The sequence below is a fragment of the Schistocerca americana genome, chromosome 11 (assembly GCF_021461395.2).
Source record: "Schistocerca americana isolate TAMUIC-IGC-003095 chromosome 11, iqSchAmer2.1, whole genome shotgun sequence".
In the NCBI taxonomy this organism is placed as follows: domain Eukaryota; kingdom Metazoa; phylum Arthropoda; class Insecta; order Orthoptera; family Acrididae; genus Schistocerca; species Schistocerca americana.
Genome location: NC_060129.1, coordinates 62923986 through 62939239, shown reverse-complemented (window position 1 = coordinate 62939239; position 15254 = coordinate 62923986). Strand labels below are relative to the sequence as shown.

Sequence of the window (15254 nt, the reverse complement as noted above, 5' to 3'; positions counted from 1 at the left end):
AGCAAGTGGAGGAAGAAAAGTGGTGGGAGGACCGAGCCAAATGGAGAGGACTCTTCAACACCCAAACCCGGCAGTAGCTGGAGCGGGATTCGGATATAGATAGATAGACACGACCTGTGCATAGATATCTAATGCCACATACATACACAAACCTACCAACAAATTGCAGATCCCTAATACGCAGAATCAGTGATGTATTTCATTCCAAAGACAGGAAAACAAGCTATTAAGCAGGTGGCCATAACGTTTTGACTCATCAGTATACACTTCAATGATCTCCGGTATCTGCAGAGACAACTGTCAAGATAAGATGATGCGGCATCCACACGATTCACCATGCTGGGTGCAGTGGCTGTGGCAGGATGCCCCGAACGTGGCTGATCTTCGAACTCAGTTTTTGCACTGCCTCAGACTTTAACTCTCTTAACTCATTGGGGCAAAAGCACTCCTGTCAACAGCATCATTATCGTACACTGCACACAAATTCCTATGGGTGTTCACTGTGCTGTGTCAAAACGCACGGGTTACGTTCACCCTTACTAGTGCTGAGCATCCTACCTGATAACTTAATAACAACACCTGGTGGTTACTGTAAATATACGTGTACAATGTGTTAAGAAAGAAAATATGTTGCAGATGATCCGAGAGCATCAACGAAAGAAAAAAAGGATAACTGCAGATGGTGAGCGTGTGTGACATCAGCGATGCACCAACTCGCCATAACTGGGTCCGTAGATGATGCCTGAGCGACACACAGCAGCTGGCCGCTGTCTTAGATGAGCGGCAGCATCAATGAATAATTAATTAATTGTTAAAAGTTGGCATGGCGTCGCATGTTTGACGTAAAAATGGTTCCTATTGTAGGGTGTAAAGAGTTAGTTAGTTCCCAAGTAGTCCTCTCACCAACTAAGTGGATACAGGATCTGGTCTGATAGTAGAGCGACCCACTGTGTGGTGTATTGAGGCACTGCAGCTGGCGGTTAAGGCTTGGGAGAGGGAAAGAAGTTTTGATTAGTAGAACCAGTATTTTAATTTGTTGCAGCTCATCGAGGCAGTGTGACTATTTAGTCTGTTATGCCCCTGTTTATGTACGTGGCTGGGACGGTTGTTTCCACCCAAAGTTGAATGTACAGAGATTCTGTGTGATTTTATGAATAGTCACTGGTGATACACTGGTTTTGGCGAATTTAGGTGTTCGTACTATCAATTGATTGTTGCCCTGCGGACAGTTCCGGTCAAAAGAATTAGTTTGCTGTGGTAAAACCAGCGTGCGCCTGGTTAGAGACAGAAGTAGATTTGTAGGTGCTGAGTTTTTGTGAATCGGTGAAATTGATATCCAGTCCGTGGTGTACGATTAATGGTTGCAGCTCACCCAGAGGTAATTGGGTTGTTAGCTGTCTAATTCGATTGGTTTGGGAGCGATTGATGTGTGTGTTGAGAAGGTGAAACCTTGAACACATTTTTGTTGTCGTTTAAGTACCATAATCCTACAGCGGACCTAGCATGGGCTCGTACAGACTCTAACTGTTTCTCTGTAGTATAATAGATTGCACCAGTAGTGGAGCTGATAAGCGGCGAAAATAAAGGAACCATTTTACAAGCAGCACACAGCTAAACAAAAACTTGATTAGCCAAAGTGACGAGTGGCCGAATTCAAGTTAGGGAACTTAGCAGGTCGCGTGTCATCAACACCTGAAGAGGTTCAGATGATGTGACTTACCAGACGAAAGCGTTGGTATGTTCATAGAGACACTAACAAACACAAACACACAAAATTCAAGCTTTCGCAACCAACGGTTGCTTCATCAGGAAAGAGGGAAGCAGAGGGAAAGACGAAAGGATGTGGGTTTTAAGGGAGAGAGTAAGGAGTCATTCCAATCCCGGGAGCGGAAAGACTTACCTTCGAGGGAAAAAGGGACTGGTATACACTCGCACACAAAAACACACATATCAATCCGCACATATACAGACACAAGCAGACATATGTAAAGGCAAAGAATTTGGGCAGAGATGTCAGTTGGCGCAGAAGAACAGAGACAAAGATGTGGTTGAATGACAGGTGAGGTATGAGCGGCGGCAACTTGAAATTAGTGGAGGTTGAGGCCTGGTGGGTAACGGAAGAGAGGATATATTGAAGGGCAAGTTCCCATCTCCGGAGTTCTGATAGGTTGGTGTTAGTGGGAAGTATCCAGATAACCCGGACGGTGTAACACTGTGCCGAGATGTGCTGGCCGTGCACTGAGGCATGTTTAGCCACAGGGTGATCCTCATTACCAACAAACACTGTCTGCCTGTGTCCGTTCATGCGAATGGACAGTTCGTCTGCTTGTGTCTGTATATGTGTGGATGGATATGTGTGTGTGTGTGTGTGTGTGTGTGTGTGTGTGTGTGTGTGTGTGTGTGTGCGCGCGAGTGTATACCCATCCTTTTTTCCCCCTAAGGTAAGTCTTTCCGCTCCCGGGATTGGAATGACTCCTTACCCTCTCCCTTAAAACCCACATCCTTTCGTCTTTCCCTCTCCTTCCCTCTTTCCTGATGAGGAAACAGTTTGTTGCGAAAGCTTGAATTTTGTGTGCATGTTTGTGTGTCTGTCGACCTGCCAGCACTTTCATTTGGTATGTATATGTATAAAAAATAGACACATTAATATGACCACCGCATATGTTCGATGTGTGTCAGTGTCAGGAAGTCATTTCTGAAAGTATTTGTATGGAGTGTAGCTATGTATGGAAGTGAAACATGGACGATAAATAGTTTGGACAAGAAGAGAATAGAAGCTTTCGAAATGTGGTGCTAGAGAAGAATGCTGAAGATTAGATGGGTACATCACATAACTAATGAGGAAGTATTGAATAGGATTGGGGAGAAGAGAAGTTTGTGGCACAACTTGACCAGAAGAAGGGATCGGTTGGTAGGACGTGTGTTGAGGCATCAAGGGATCACCAATTTAGTATTGGTGGGCAGTGTGGAGGGTAAAAATCGTAGAGGGAGACCAAGAGATGAATACACTAAGCAGATTCAGAAGGATGTAGGTTGCAGTAGGTACTGGGAGATGAAGAAGCTTGCACAGGATAGAGGAGCATGGAGAGCTGCATCAAACCAGTCTCAGGACTGAAGACCACAACAACAACAACAACAACAACAACATGTTCGATGTCAACGGGCAATAACCATCCACAGACAGCCGATGGCAGAACTAGCAGTGGAGGATATGTATAAAGTACCGGGTGACCAAAAAATCAGTATAAATTTGAAAACTGAATAAATCACGGAATAATGTAGATAGAGAGGTACAAATTGACACACATGCTTGGAATGACATGGGGTTTTAATAGAACCAAAAAAAAAAAAATACAAATGTTCAAAAAATGTCCGACAGATGGCGCTTCATCTGATCAGAATAGCAATAATTAGCATAACAAAGTAAGACAAAGCAAAGATGATGTTCTTTACAAGAAATGCTCAATATGTCCACCATCATTGCTCAACAATAGCTGTAGTTGAGGAATAATGTTGTGAACAGCACTGTAAAGCATGTCCGGAGTTATGGTGAGGCATTGGCGTCGGATGTTGTCTTTCAGCATCCCTAGAGATGTCGGTTGATCACGATACATTTGTGACTTCAGGTAACCCCAAAGTCAATAATCGCACAGACTGAGGTCTGGGGACCTGGAAGGCCAAGTATGACGAAAGTGGCGGCTGAGCACACGATCATCACCAAACGACATGCGCAAGAGATCTTTCACGCGTCTAGCAATATGGAGTGTTTCTTTTTATGTCATTCCAAGCATGTGCGTCAATTTTTACCCCTCTATCTACATTATTCCGTGGTTTATTATGTTTTCAAGTTTATACTGACTTTTTGATCACCCAGTATGTTGTGGGGGAAGGGGAGGATGCATAAAACAGTGCAGTCATTGTCATAATGCACAAATGGAGCAATTTATCTGATGTCTAAAAGGACGTGATCACTAAGAGTGAAAGCATTTCCGAAACAGCTAAGTTTGTAAACTGTTCATGTGCCACCATCTTTAAAGTATACCATGCGTGGCAAATGACACTTTCCAAAACTGGTTCTGAGGCAGCTGTGGCGCACCACGGGACACGGACAACAGTGGCGATCAACAGCTGCCGAGGTGTTTACGGGTGAAAAGATGTGCAACTGTCGAGCAACTGACCACGCATTTGGAACATGGGGCTTCCAACAGTCATCATCATCATCTAACACTGATTATGCCTTTTAGTGTTCAGTCTGCAGCGTAGTCCCCCTTATAAAATTCCTCCATGATCCCCTATTCAGTGCTAACATTGGTCCCTCTTCTGATGTTAAGCCTTTTACTTCAAAATCATTCTTAACCGAATCCAGGTACCTTCTCGTTGGTCTACCCCGACTCCTCCTACTCTCTACTGCTGAACCCATGACTCTCTTGGGTAAGCTTGCTTCTCCCATGCGTGTAACATGACCAGACCATCTAAGCCTGTTCGCCCTGACTGCTACATCTATAGAGTTCATTCCCAGTTTTTCTTTGATTTCCTCATTGTGGACACCCTCCTGCCATTGTTCCCATCTACAAGTACCTCCAATCATCCTAGCTACTTTCATATCCGTAACCTCAACCTTATTGATAAGGTAACCTGAATCCACCCAGCTTTCGCTCCCATACAACAAAGTTGGTCGAAAGATTGAACAGTGCACAGATAACTTGGTCTTGGTACTGACTTCCTTCTTGCAGAAGAGAGTAGATCGTAGCTGAGCGCTCACTGCATTAGCTTTGCTACACCTCGCTTCCAGTTCCTTCACTATGATGCCATCCTGTGAGAATATGCATCCTAAGTACTTGAAACCGTCCACGTGTTCTAACTTTGTTCCTCCTATTTGGCACTCAATCCGTTTATATCTCTTTCCCACTGACATTACTTTCGTTTTGGAGATGCTAATCTTCATACCATTTCTGATCTAGCTCTGAAATGTTACTTTGCAAACTTTCAATCGAATCTGCCATCACAACTAAGTCATCCGCATATGCAAGACTGCTTATTTTGTGTTCACATATCTTAATCTCGCCCAGCCAGTCTATTGTTTTCAACATATGATCCATGAATAATATGAACAACAGTGGAGACAGGTTGCAGCCTTGTCTTACCCCTGAAACTACTCTGAACCATGAACTCAATTTACCGTCAACTCTAATTGCTGCCTGACTATCCATGTAAAGACCTTTAATTGCTTGCAAAAGTTTGCCTCCTATTCCATAATCTTGTAGAACAGACAATAACTTCCTCCTAGGAACCCGGTCATATGCCCTTTCTAGATCTATAAAGCATAGATACAATTCCCTGTTCCACTCGTAACACTTCTCCATTATTTGCCGTAAGCTAAAGATCTGGTCCTGACAACCTCTAAGAGGGCTAAACCCGCACTGATTTTCATCCAATTTGTCCTCAACTGATACTCGCACTTTCCTTTCAACAATACCTGAGAAGATTTTACCCACAACACTGATTAAAGAGATACCTCTGTAGTTGTTACAATCTTCTCTGTTTCCACGTTTAAAGATTGGTGTGATTACTGCTTTCGTCCAGTTTGATGGAACCTGTCCCGACTCCCACGCCATTTCAATTATCCTGTGAAGCCATTTAAGAACTGACATTCCACTGTATCTGATGAGTTCCGACTTTTATTTCATCCACCCCAGCCGCTTTATTGCACTGCAATCTACTGACCATTTTCTCCACTTCGTCAAATGTGTTCCTATTTTCACCATCATTCCTATCCCATTGTACATTGAAATCTGAAACATTACTGATCGTATTTTCACCTACATTGAGCAACTCTTCAAAATATTCTCTCCATCTGCCCAAGGCATCGACAGGATTCACCAGCACCAAAATACTTGTCATTTCCTTCTTACCTCCCTTTCGAAGACTGCTAATTACACTCCAGAATGATTTTCCAGCAGCTTGACCCAAAATCTCCAACCTGTTTCCAAAGTCTTCCCAAGATTTTTTCTTGGCTGCTGCAATTATCTGTTTGGCTTTGTTTCTTTCTTCAACATAACTTTCTCTTCCAACATAACTTTCTCTTCTAACAATGTCTCCTCCAAAACTGTTCAGCAAACGTTGCTTCACCTGGGCCTCTGCATCAGATACCCGGTTCATGTCCCCATGCTGACTGCTCTTCATCGGTGTCGAAGGCTGGAATTTGCGTGCGAATACTGCAACTGGAGCACTGAGTGGCAGTAGGTGGTCTTTTCAGATGAATCACACTTTATGCTCCACTGGACAGACGGATGTTAGCACGTACAGAGTGAAACATCTGAAAGAAACCACCCTGCAATCGGGAGAGAGCATTATGGTCTTGGTTTACAACACTGCCAAGGGACTATAGCCATTAGTAGGCGACAATAGTATCAGTTTGATACGATTTTAGGTGAACAAGAAGTACCCTACAGGTTTTGATAAATGAGTTTGCGTGTATCAAAATATGTGACATAAACGGCCGTATCTGGGGAATGTTTTCATGGCATTCCCTGGGTGATTTTCTCATTCTGGAAGGCACACTGGATCAACACAAATATGCATCTACCCCTGCGGACCACGTCCACCCCTACGTGCATTTTATTTTCCCTCTGCATTACGGCATCTACCAGTAGGACAATGCAACGTGTCACACAGCTCACAGTGTACATGCACGGTTCAAAGGACACCTTTACTGTACTCCCATGGCCACCAAACTCTCAAGATTTAAGCCTAATCGAGGATATGTGGGATCACATTGGCACAGTTTCACATCCCTGGAGTTACCTCACAGAACCTCAGTGACACTCTTCCTGCACATCTCACAGCCATACTGCAAAAAATGGTTCTTCAGGCTTCTGACAGATGGTCACATTAATGTGACTGGAGTGTATAATACTCCCACTGCAAATGAATGTGTGCCATGCAATTTCTAGCCCACTACAAACCTTTCTATCCACCTTGGCAGCATGTACGTCAATTTTGCCAATTATTTCACTCTTTCTTCTCATTTGGCCTCGTTGTTGTTGTTGTGGTCTTCAGTCCTGAGGCTGGTTTGATGCAGCTCTCCATGCTACTCTAGCCTGTGCAAGCTTCATCATATCCCAGTGCCTACTGCAACCTACATCCTTCTGAATCTGTTTAGTGTATTCGTCTCTTGGTCTCTCTCTACGATTTTTACCCTCCACGCTGCCCTCCAATACTAAATTGGTGATCCCTTGATGCCTCACAACATGTCCTACCAACTGATCCTTTCTTCTAGTCAAGTTGTGCCACAAACTTCTCTTCTCCCCAATCCTATTCAATACCTCCTCATTAGTTATACGATCTACCCATCTAATCTTCAGCATTCTTCTGTAGCATCACATTTTGAAAGCATCTATTCTCTTCTTGTCCAAACTATTAGCCTCACAAGGTTAAATTAACTCTTTTCTAGAACTCTCCACAACAGAAAATTCTAAGAACTGAACTTGGAATCTACAGTTCAATACGGAAGCATCCGATCCGGCCCATCTGCTTTAACCCATGGCGTCACAAATATGGCGGAAATGACCATAAACCATGATTCCAATATGGCACATATAAAGTCGTTACGTACACATTGTCAGGACGAAAATACATCAAAAAACAAACACACACACTTTCCACAAAAAGCCTAATGACACTAACGGGACAAGCACAGAAAATGGGGTGTTTTTGGGTGGGGGCAAACTAAATATAAACAAATTTAGACACCCACCTCCATACAAAACCACACAAAACGACAAAAAAACCAAAATCACAAAACTCCCCAAATACCACTAAACACAATATCATTTGGAATCGGACACTTCCCTCGACCTATACAGCTCAACAGTAGCTTCCGATCCCATAAATTAGGATCAAACACTACCCTTAACAGCTTCCAATCCCATAAATTAGGTACAAACACTTCCCTTGGCCTATATAGCTCAAAAACATCTCCCGATACCAATACCAACATACACAGCCACACACTGGGATCGAACACTTCCCTTCACCTGCGCAGTGTTAATTTTATCCTTCATATCCATTCCTGAACAAAAACAACAACCGATTAATTTTACTAAAATTACCACACGATGTACAGCGAACAACACTAAATTAACCCTGACACAAAATCGTTAACTCACAAACGAATTCCACTACAAACACAGCCGACACTCGAACAATTCTTGATAATGAGCAAAAGCAAACTGAGCCCATTACACAACACAAACGAAAACCTGAATATACCACCAAAGAGCACAACAAACCACAACACGACGAGATCTACAAACACGCCACACTCACAAACCAAACTCCACGCCGTCATGACGTCACACACAACAACACCCTAACGTCACTGGTCAAAGCCGACGTGTGGAATCGGACGGTTCTGTCGACCCCAATTATGCTAGCAACTAAACCAGTGGGTTGGTCGTGGGAAACTACTGTTAACTAGACACATCTTTATGCTGCTAATCTATCAAGTAATTGCATTTTCTTTCCAGCTGTTCTTTTCTGGAGTGACATTATCTGTGAATGCACTGGGTTACTCCACAATGTGATACTAACAGAGAAAACAGTGTGAAAATAAGCAAAGTAAATGAGATTTTGTATTTCAGTGTAAAGAGCAGAGGAGATTATTCTTGGAGCCAAGTTACTTATCATGTCATTTAATTTCTGCTTAACAGGATGTTACAGAGGCAGAAATTATTAAATTTCTTTAGATATTGAGATAGGGTCAGAGCACAAAATTTTCAATACAAACGTTAACACAACAATCAAAATTATGTACAGTGGGGTAAGACAGGTATGGACAGCATTTTAATAAATACATCATTAACTAACAATAATATATATCCAGAAAATATCATATGTGTTGTACAATCACAAATAATACTACACTATATATAGCCTGAGGTCTAGCTTAGGTTGAAAGGTAATAAGTATGTAGTGGGTTGGTGTGGCAAATGAATATGTCACACAATAAGAAGCTTTACTGCAGAATGAAGATTGTGGTGACAGACAGATACGTAGCATTGGCCAAGGTCTAGGTTATGTTGGAAGGTTATAATTTGTTTGTGATTTGGTGAAGCCAAAACAATGTGAATGTAAAATAATATTTTGTCTTGGAATATGTAACGGATTTTGCACTGTCCAAAAAAACAGCAAAGCACCAGGAACTGAAGGAATAACTGCAAAACTGTTGAAAAATGGGGGAATTGGTCTCCATAAACTTACCATGCAGATATAAAATCAGGAAAGAATCCCAGAAGAGTGGATCTTGGGTGTACTCCAACAAGACATAAGGAAGTACGCAAAATTTGTTTGAATTACTGAGGAATCACTCTGCTATGTGTAACCTATAAGATTCTCTCTAATATTATATAACTATAAAAAAAAAAAATTCCGTATTTTGCTTATTTTCATTCTATTATGTTGTATCGGATCATATTCTGGGGTAATTCATCAAACCACACAAAAGTTTTGAGAGTGAAGAAGTGTGTATTAAACTCATTTGTGGTGAACATTCAAGAACATCATGTAGAAATCTGTTCAATGAACTGGGTATTATAACCACTGCTTCTCAGTATATTTATTTATTAATGAAATTTATTGCAAATAATGTGTGTGTATTTCCAACTAATAGCTCAATACATAGTATCAATACTAGGAATACAAACAATCTACACTCATGTTCATAAATTAAGGATGATGCTGCTACATGGTGAAACAATGCTCTGGTGGGTGGTTTGCAGGTTTAAATCACCTTGACCATGCAGTGCATTTGAACTGCGGTTGTCATATGGTGGCGCTGGCAGCAGTCCACATACACAGAGGTGTGTTGCTGCATGTCAGAGTACGGTGCAGCGAGTAAGTATGCAGACGTTTCAGACATGCTAATGGTGACTATGTGTTGAAAATGGCTCGAAGAACACACATTGATGACGTTATGAGGGTTAGAATACTAGGGCGACTGCAGGCTGGTCAAACACAGCAGGTAGCAGCACGGGCCCACCATGTGCCACGAATTGTGATCTCAAGATTATGGCAATGATTCCAGTAGACAGGAAATGTGTCCAGGCACTACAATACTGGACGTCCACAGTGTACAACACCACAAGAAGTGGCAGACGGCCATGGAGTACTGCAGGTAGCCTTGCTCGGAATCTTACCGCAGCCACTGGAACAGTTGTCTCCAGACACACAGTCTACAGACAACTGAACAGACACGGTTTATTTGCCCGGAGACCTGCAAGGTGCATTCCACAGACCATCTGTCACAGGAGAGCTCGCAAAGCCTGGTGTCAAGAACACAGTACATGGTCATTGGAACAGTGGTCCCAGGTTATGTTCACGGATGAGTCCAGGTATAGTCTGACCAGTGAATCTCACCAGGTTTTCATCTGGCATGAACCAGGAACCAGATACTAACCCTTTAATGTCCTTGAAAGGGACATGTATGGAGGTCGTGGTTTGATGGTGTGGGGGTGGGATTATGATTGGTGCACGTACACACTTGTATGTCTTTGACAGAGAAACTGTAACAGGTCACGTACATTGGGACATCATTTTGCGCCAGTATGTCTGCCTTTTCAGGAGTGCAGTGGGTCCCACCTTCCTCCTGATGGACGTTAACGCACGGCGCCACTGAGCTGCCAGCATGGAGGAGTACCTTGAAACAGAAGATATCAGGCGAATGGAGTGGCCTGCCTGTTCTCCAGACCTAAACCCCATTGAGCATGTCTGGGATGCTCTCGGTCGACGTATCGCTGCACGTCTTCAAACCCCTATGACACTTCAGGAGCTCCGACAGGCACTGGTGCAAGAATGGGAGGCTATACCCCGGCAGCTGCTCGACCATCTGATCCAGAGTATGCCAACCCGTTGTGCTGCCTTTGTACGTGTGCACGGTGATCATATCCCATACTGATGTCGGGGTACATGCGCAGGAAACAGTGGCGTTTTGTAGCACATGTGTTTCGGGATGGTTTTCTCAACTTATCACCAATACCGTGGACTTACAGATTGGTGTCGTGTGTGTTCCCTATGTGCTTATGCTATTAGCGCTAGTTTTGTGTAGTACCACGTTGTGTGGCACCACATTCTGCAATTATCCTTAATTTATGAGCATGAGTGTACATGAAGACCTAAGCCACTTACTTTGGTACAAAAAGGGGTCCAATATTAAGGAAAACACATTTTCAATCAATTGCCAGCAACCATTAAAAACTTGCTTTTGGATACAGTAGAGTTTATACAGAGTATGAAAGACTTGTTGATAGGAAATTCCTTCTACATTACAAACGTATATCTTCATAGGGACTGTTAGACCAACTTATGTAAAAATCTCTGTTACATTTCAGTTTTGACAGCACTTGGTCACAACAGTCAATATTAGGTATGTTGAATATGATAGATTTATTAAAAGTGCATAAATATGTTTCATTCTGACAGTGTATTAATTCTGTAAATATTAGCTATTCCATTTTACTATAATGTTTTCACATATTTTGACAGTCTCGTGACACATGATCTGGGAAGTGAATATTATATTAAAAGCTCTATGTTGTTTTTATGTTATACTTTTTGACATGTTCCACACTCATGAGAGACATCTCATGTTTGGGCCTATGGAACAAACACCAAATCTAATCTAAAACAGGTTAGTCCACATGCAGAAGATATTTTGGGAGAATATCTGTGTGAATATTGGTACAGTAGGTCAACAACGGATCAGATATTTATACTGAGGCAAACACACGAAAAGGCATACGAGTATAATATTGAGCTTCATAACCCCTTTATAGACTTCAAGCAGGCCTTCGAAAGTCTTGATAGGGCAGAAATGCTGACTGATTTGCTACTGCTTGGTATACCATTTAAGTATGTTTCAATTACCCTAGCAACATTGGCTAGTTCCAAGGCTGCAATGCAAGTGGTTGACGAACTCATTAAATTGTTTATTAGTACAGGAGTCAGACAAGGGGACATCCTCTCTACAATGCTTTTTAATCTGACTCTTGAAGCAACCATTCGAAAGCTTCATATATCTGGTTACTTAGGCACAAAGTAAAGCCAGATGGGGGCATATGTTGATGATGTAGCAATTATTAGCAAAAGAAGAGTTTCAGTAGAAAGAGCAATATGTGAGCTGAAAGAAGTGACACTACATACAGGCCTCAACCTCGCTACAAAGAATTTTTTACAGTATCATTTTTAATATTTATATTGGGGTGCACTAAACGAAAACGTAATAGAAAGGTTTGGGACAGTGTGTTAAAAACAAATACTTTGGGAAATTCTAAATTCCAAGGAAACAACAGTTTAGAAATCATTAATAACGTAATACTCAATATGTTCACGTTTTTAGCTGAGTTAGCCACAGAGTTATTGTAACATTTAAAACCAAATACTTTTTTAAAATCTGAATGGGCGGAAAAGTACGAGACATGTTGATTCATTTATGATTCAGATCGAAGTCGCGTTTTTGTTTCCGTAATTCAATGAAAATGAGTGGTGTTTTGACACATTAATAGGTTTGAAACGGGGCTGTTCTGTTTTATTATCATTTGTTTCCAAACTAATGACATTTAACATGAGTGTCAAAGACCGACTTGTGTGTGTGTTCAAAACGTGGTTCAAAATAATACCCATGGCAACAGAAAAGAGGTTGTAAACTACTGTATGTCGGTCCACACGTAACGATTGGTTACTAAGTGACAACTCTAAAATGTACAGTAATGAGGTGTACACTAAATGAAGTCCTACATTGTGGCATAAATTCGAACTGCATTAATTATTCGTGGCGTTCACTTCCTCCAGATTTCTCTTCCACACAGCCCTTAACAAACATTAATATTAACAGATATAACTGTGACAGAGTAGCACAATTAAGATTACATAAGTTTTTCTTATCTTTGTTTTCGCTCTCACCATTCATTTCTGAAGCCCAATTCAGAGAAATCTATGGCAAGACCCGACGGAAAAGAACACCGGCACGGATTTTCCCATTTGCACGCACGCTTCTTGTTCTTCAGGGAATCACAAGGCACAAAAAATACCGAGAGACAGGCACTCAAAGCTAAAAAATAGGCAGTTTCGCGCAACAACATATTCGCCGAGGACAGACTGGCCTGGACTACTCCCCGTAAAAAACAAACATTACACCTGCGAATCACAAGATCAACAGATGACAAAAGAACAACGATATTTGCGGGCACTGAACAAAAACATGGGAAAAGCGATGATGTTTTTGAATGTAAACAAGTGTCCGAAATAACCCTTCCTGTTTCTTGTGAATGTTTTATGCTACGAGATATTATTTATTTGTAAATGTTACACAATTTTTTCTTACACGTGAAGAAACTTGTCAAATTCGTGCCTGTAATTTGTCCTGGCTTCTCTGTTATAATTAGTCGACGCTGTCATGAGAGTTTTAAGAGGAATACAGCTGTTGACGCGCAAACCTTCAGTGTACTTGTGTGTTATAAACGACGAACACAAAAAATATATAAAAAGATGTCTTTCTGTGGAATGTTACTTAAAAATAAAATTGAATCACGCTCATTTTGTGCACAGATGCTTTTAAGAAACTGCACCGTCATTAACTTTAATTCTATTGCCTCCAATCTTTAGAGGAATCAGGGAAGTTCTCTACACCAGATACTTATCAACAGCCTACAGCGTAAAATGCTATCTCTATAACAGCTTATAGCTTTACTTGTTAAAGAAAAAAAAAACAATAATACAAAGTGCTAGTTACACTTCTTCAATTTCACCCATATCTCTTTAATAACCTACCCTAATCAACAATAAACCTAGTGTTGTAGTATCTTAACTGGGGTAAGGAATTACTCAAGAAGTAATTGCTTAACCTTAAACCATACGAAAATAAGTCTAATGCACTTTCATTCATTTGGTCCATATGATCTGATATTAAACAGTGTGCTACAGATGTTGGACAAAATATAGTAATATGTATTGCAGCATGTTTATTTAAAGGTCTACTTAACTGAGTGGGTGACGTGTTACACATCAACATAACTAGCAAGTTTACTGTTCTAAGTATTCCTTTTTATATAAAGTAAAAATAGTGACAACAAATAAGGCTTCATGGCTTCACAAATCTGTTTATTGTCTTGAAAAGGCTTTATACATTTGGGAAGCTTTTTGACAAGGTTGTGTGTTTGTAACACATGCAGGTTAGAGTTTGTTCTAGTGATGTTTGTGAATTTCTCTGTTTTCTTTAAGTCTGCATTAGTTGGTACTGTGTGGTCTTCTAAGAATTTTACTGTCTTGAGAACATGTAACCAAAGCAATACTAGGATCTACAGGTTACAGAAAAAGGGGTTTGCAAAAGTCTTTAGTTTTGTTTCCATTAATGATGCTCATGGCTCTCTTCTGGATTCCAAAAGTGCTGAGGGCAGCTTGAAAATTATCACGGAATATCATACCATTTTTTTAGGCCAGCCTGTACGCATGCACTTATTAGGCTGCTGATTTCTGGCTGTTGCAAGCTTGCAGCACACACAGTGCATTGATCAGTATATTTATTCCATAATTGGTTATTTTATAATATCAGTCCCAGGTATTTTAATTCAGTGTTAGTTGGTTGGTTATATACCGTTAAAAGTGGTTGAGAGGGGCTTGTGTTGCATGTGGAAGCTTGTGGAAATAGTACTGAGCCCTGAGGCACACCTTGATTAACAGTTTTACTGCCAGATAATCAATTACTGAACTGAGTTGTTTGTGGGTGTATGTACTTAAGTGTGTGTTATTGTTTAAGAATGAAGTATTCCATTTGTTTGTAAGTCCTCCGGTACCATACTGTTCAATTTCGTTCAGGAATGCTTTTGTGATCCACTGTGTCCAAAGGCTTCGAAAGATAATGAAATATACTTATGGTGGGTCGTTTTGTATCTAGTTGTTGTTGTTATGGTCTTCAGTCCTGAGACTGGTTTGATGCAGCTCTCCATGCTACTCTATCCTGTGCAAGCTGCTTCATCTCCCAGTACCTCCTGCAGCCTACATCCTTCTGAATCTGCTTAGTGTATTCATCTCTTGGTCTCCCTCTATGATTTTTATCTTCCACGCTGCCCTCCAATGCTAAATTTGTGATCCCTCGATGCCTCAGAACATGTCCTACCAACCGATCCCTTCTTTTTGTCAAGTTGTGCCACAAACTCCTCTTCTCCCCAATTCTATTCAATACCTCCTCATTAGTTACGTGA

General features: G+C 41.3%; 1 protein-coding gene across 1 annotated transcript in view; it reads right to left on the bottom strand.

The window, feature by feature from the left end:
- The window catches only part of LOC124553744 (cation-dependent mannose-6-phosphate receptor-like), a 134221-nt gene extending 121023 nt beyond the window's left edge, over positions 1–13198 (bottom strand). The window contains exon 1 of the mRNA XM_047127679.1: positions 12958–13198. Within this exon, the coding sequence (XP_046983635.1) occupies positions 12958–13136 (179 nt within the window). The 5' untranslated portion in view covers positions 13137–13198. The remainder of the gene's footprint in view (positions 1–12957) is intronic.
- Between the last annotated feature and the right edge of the window lie 2056 nt (positions 13199–15254).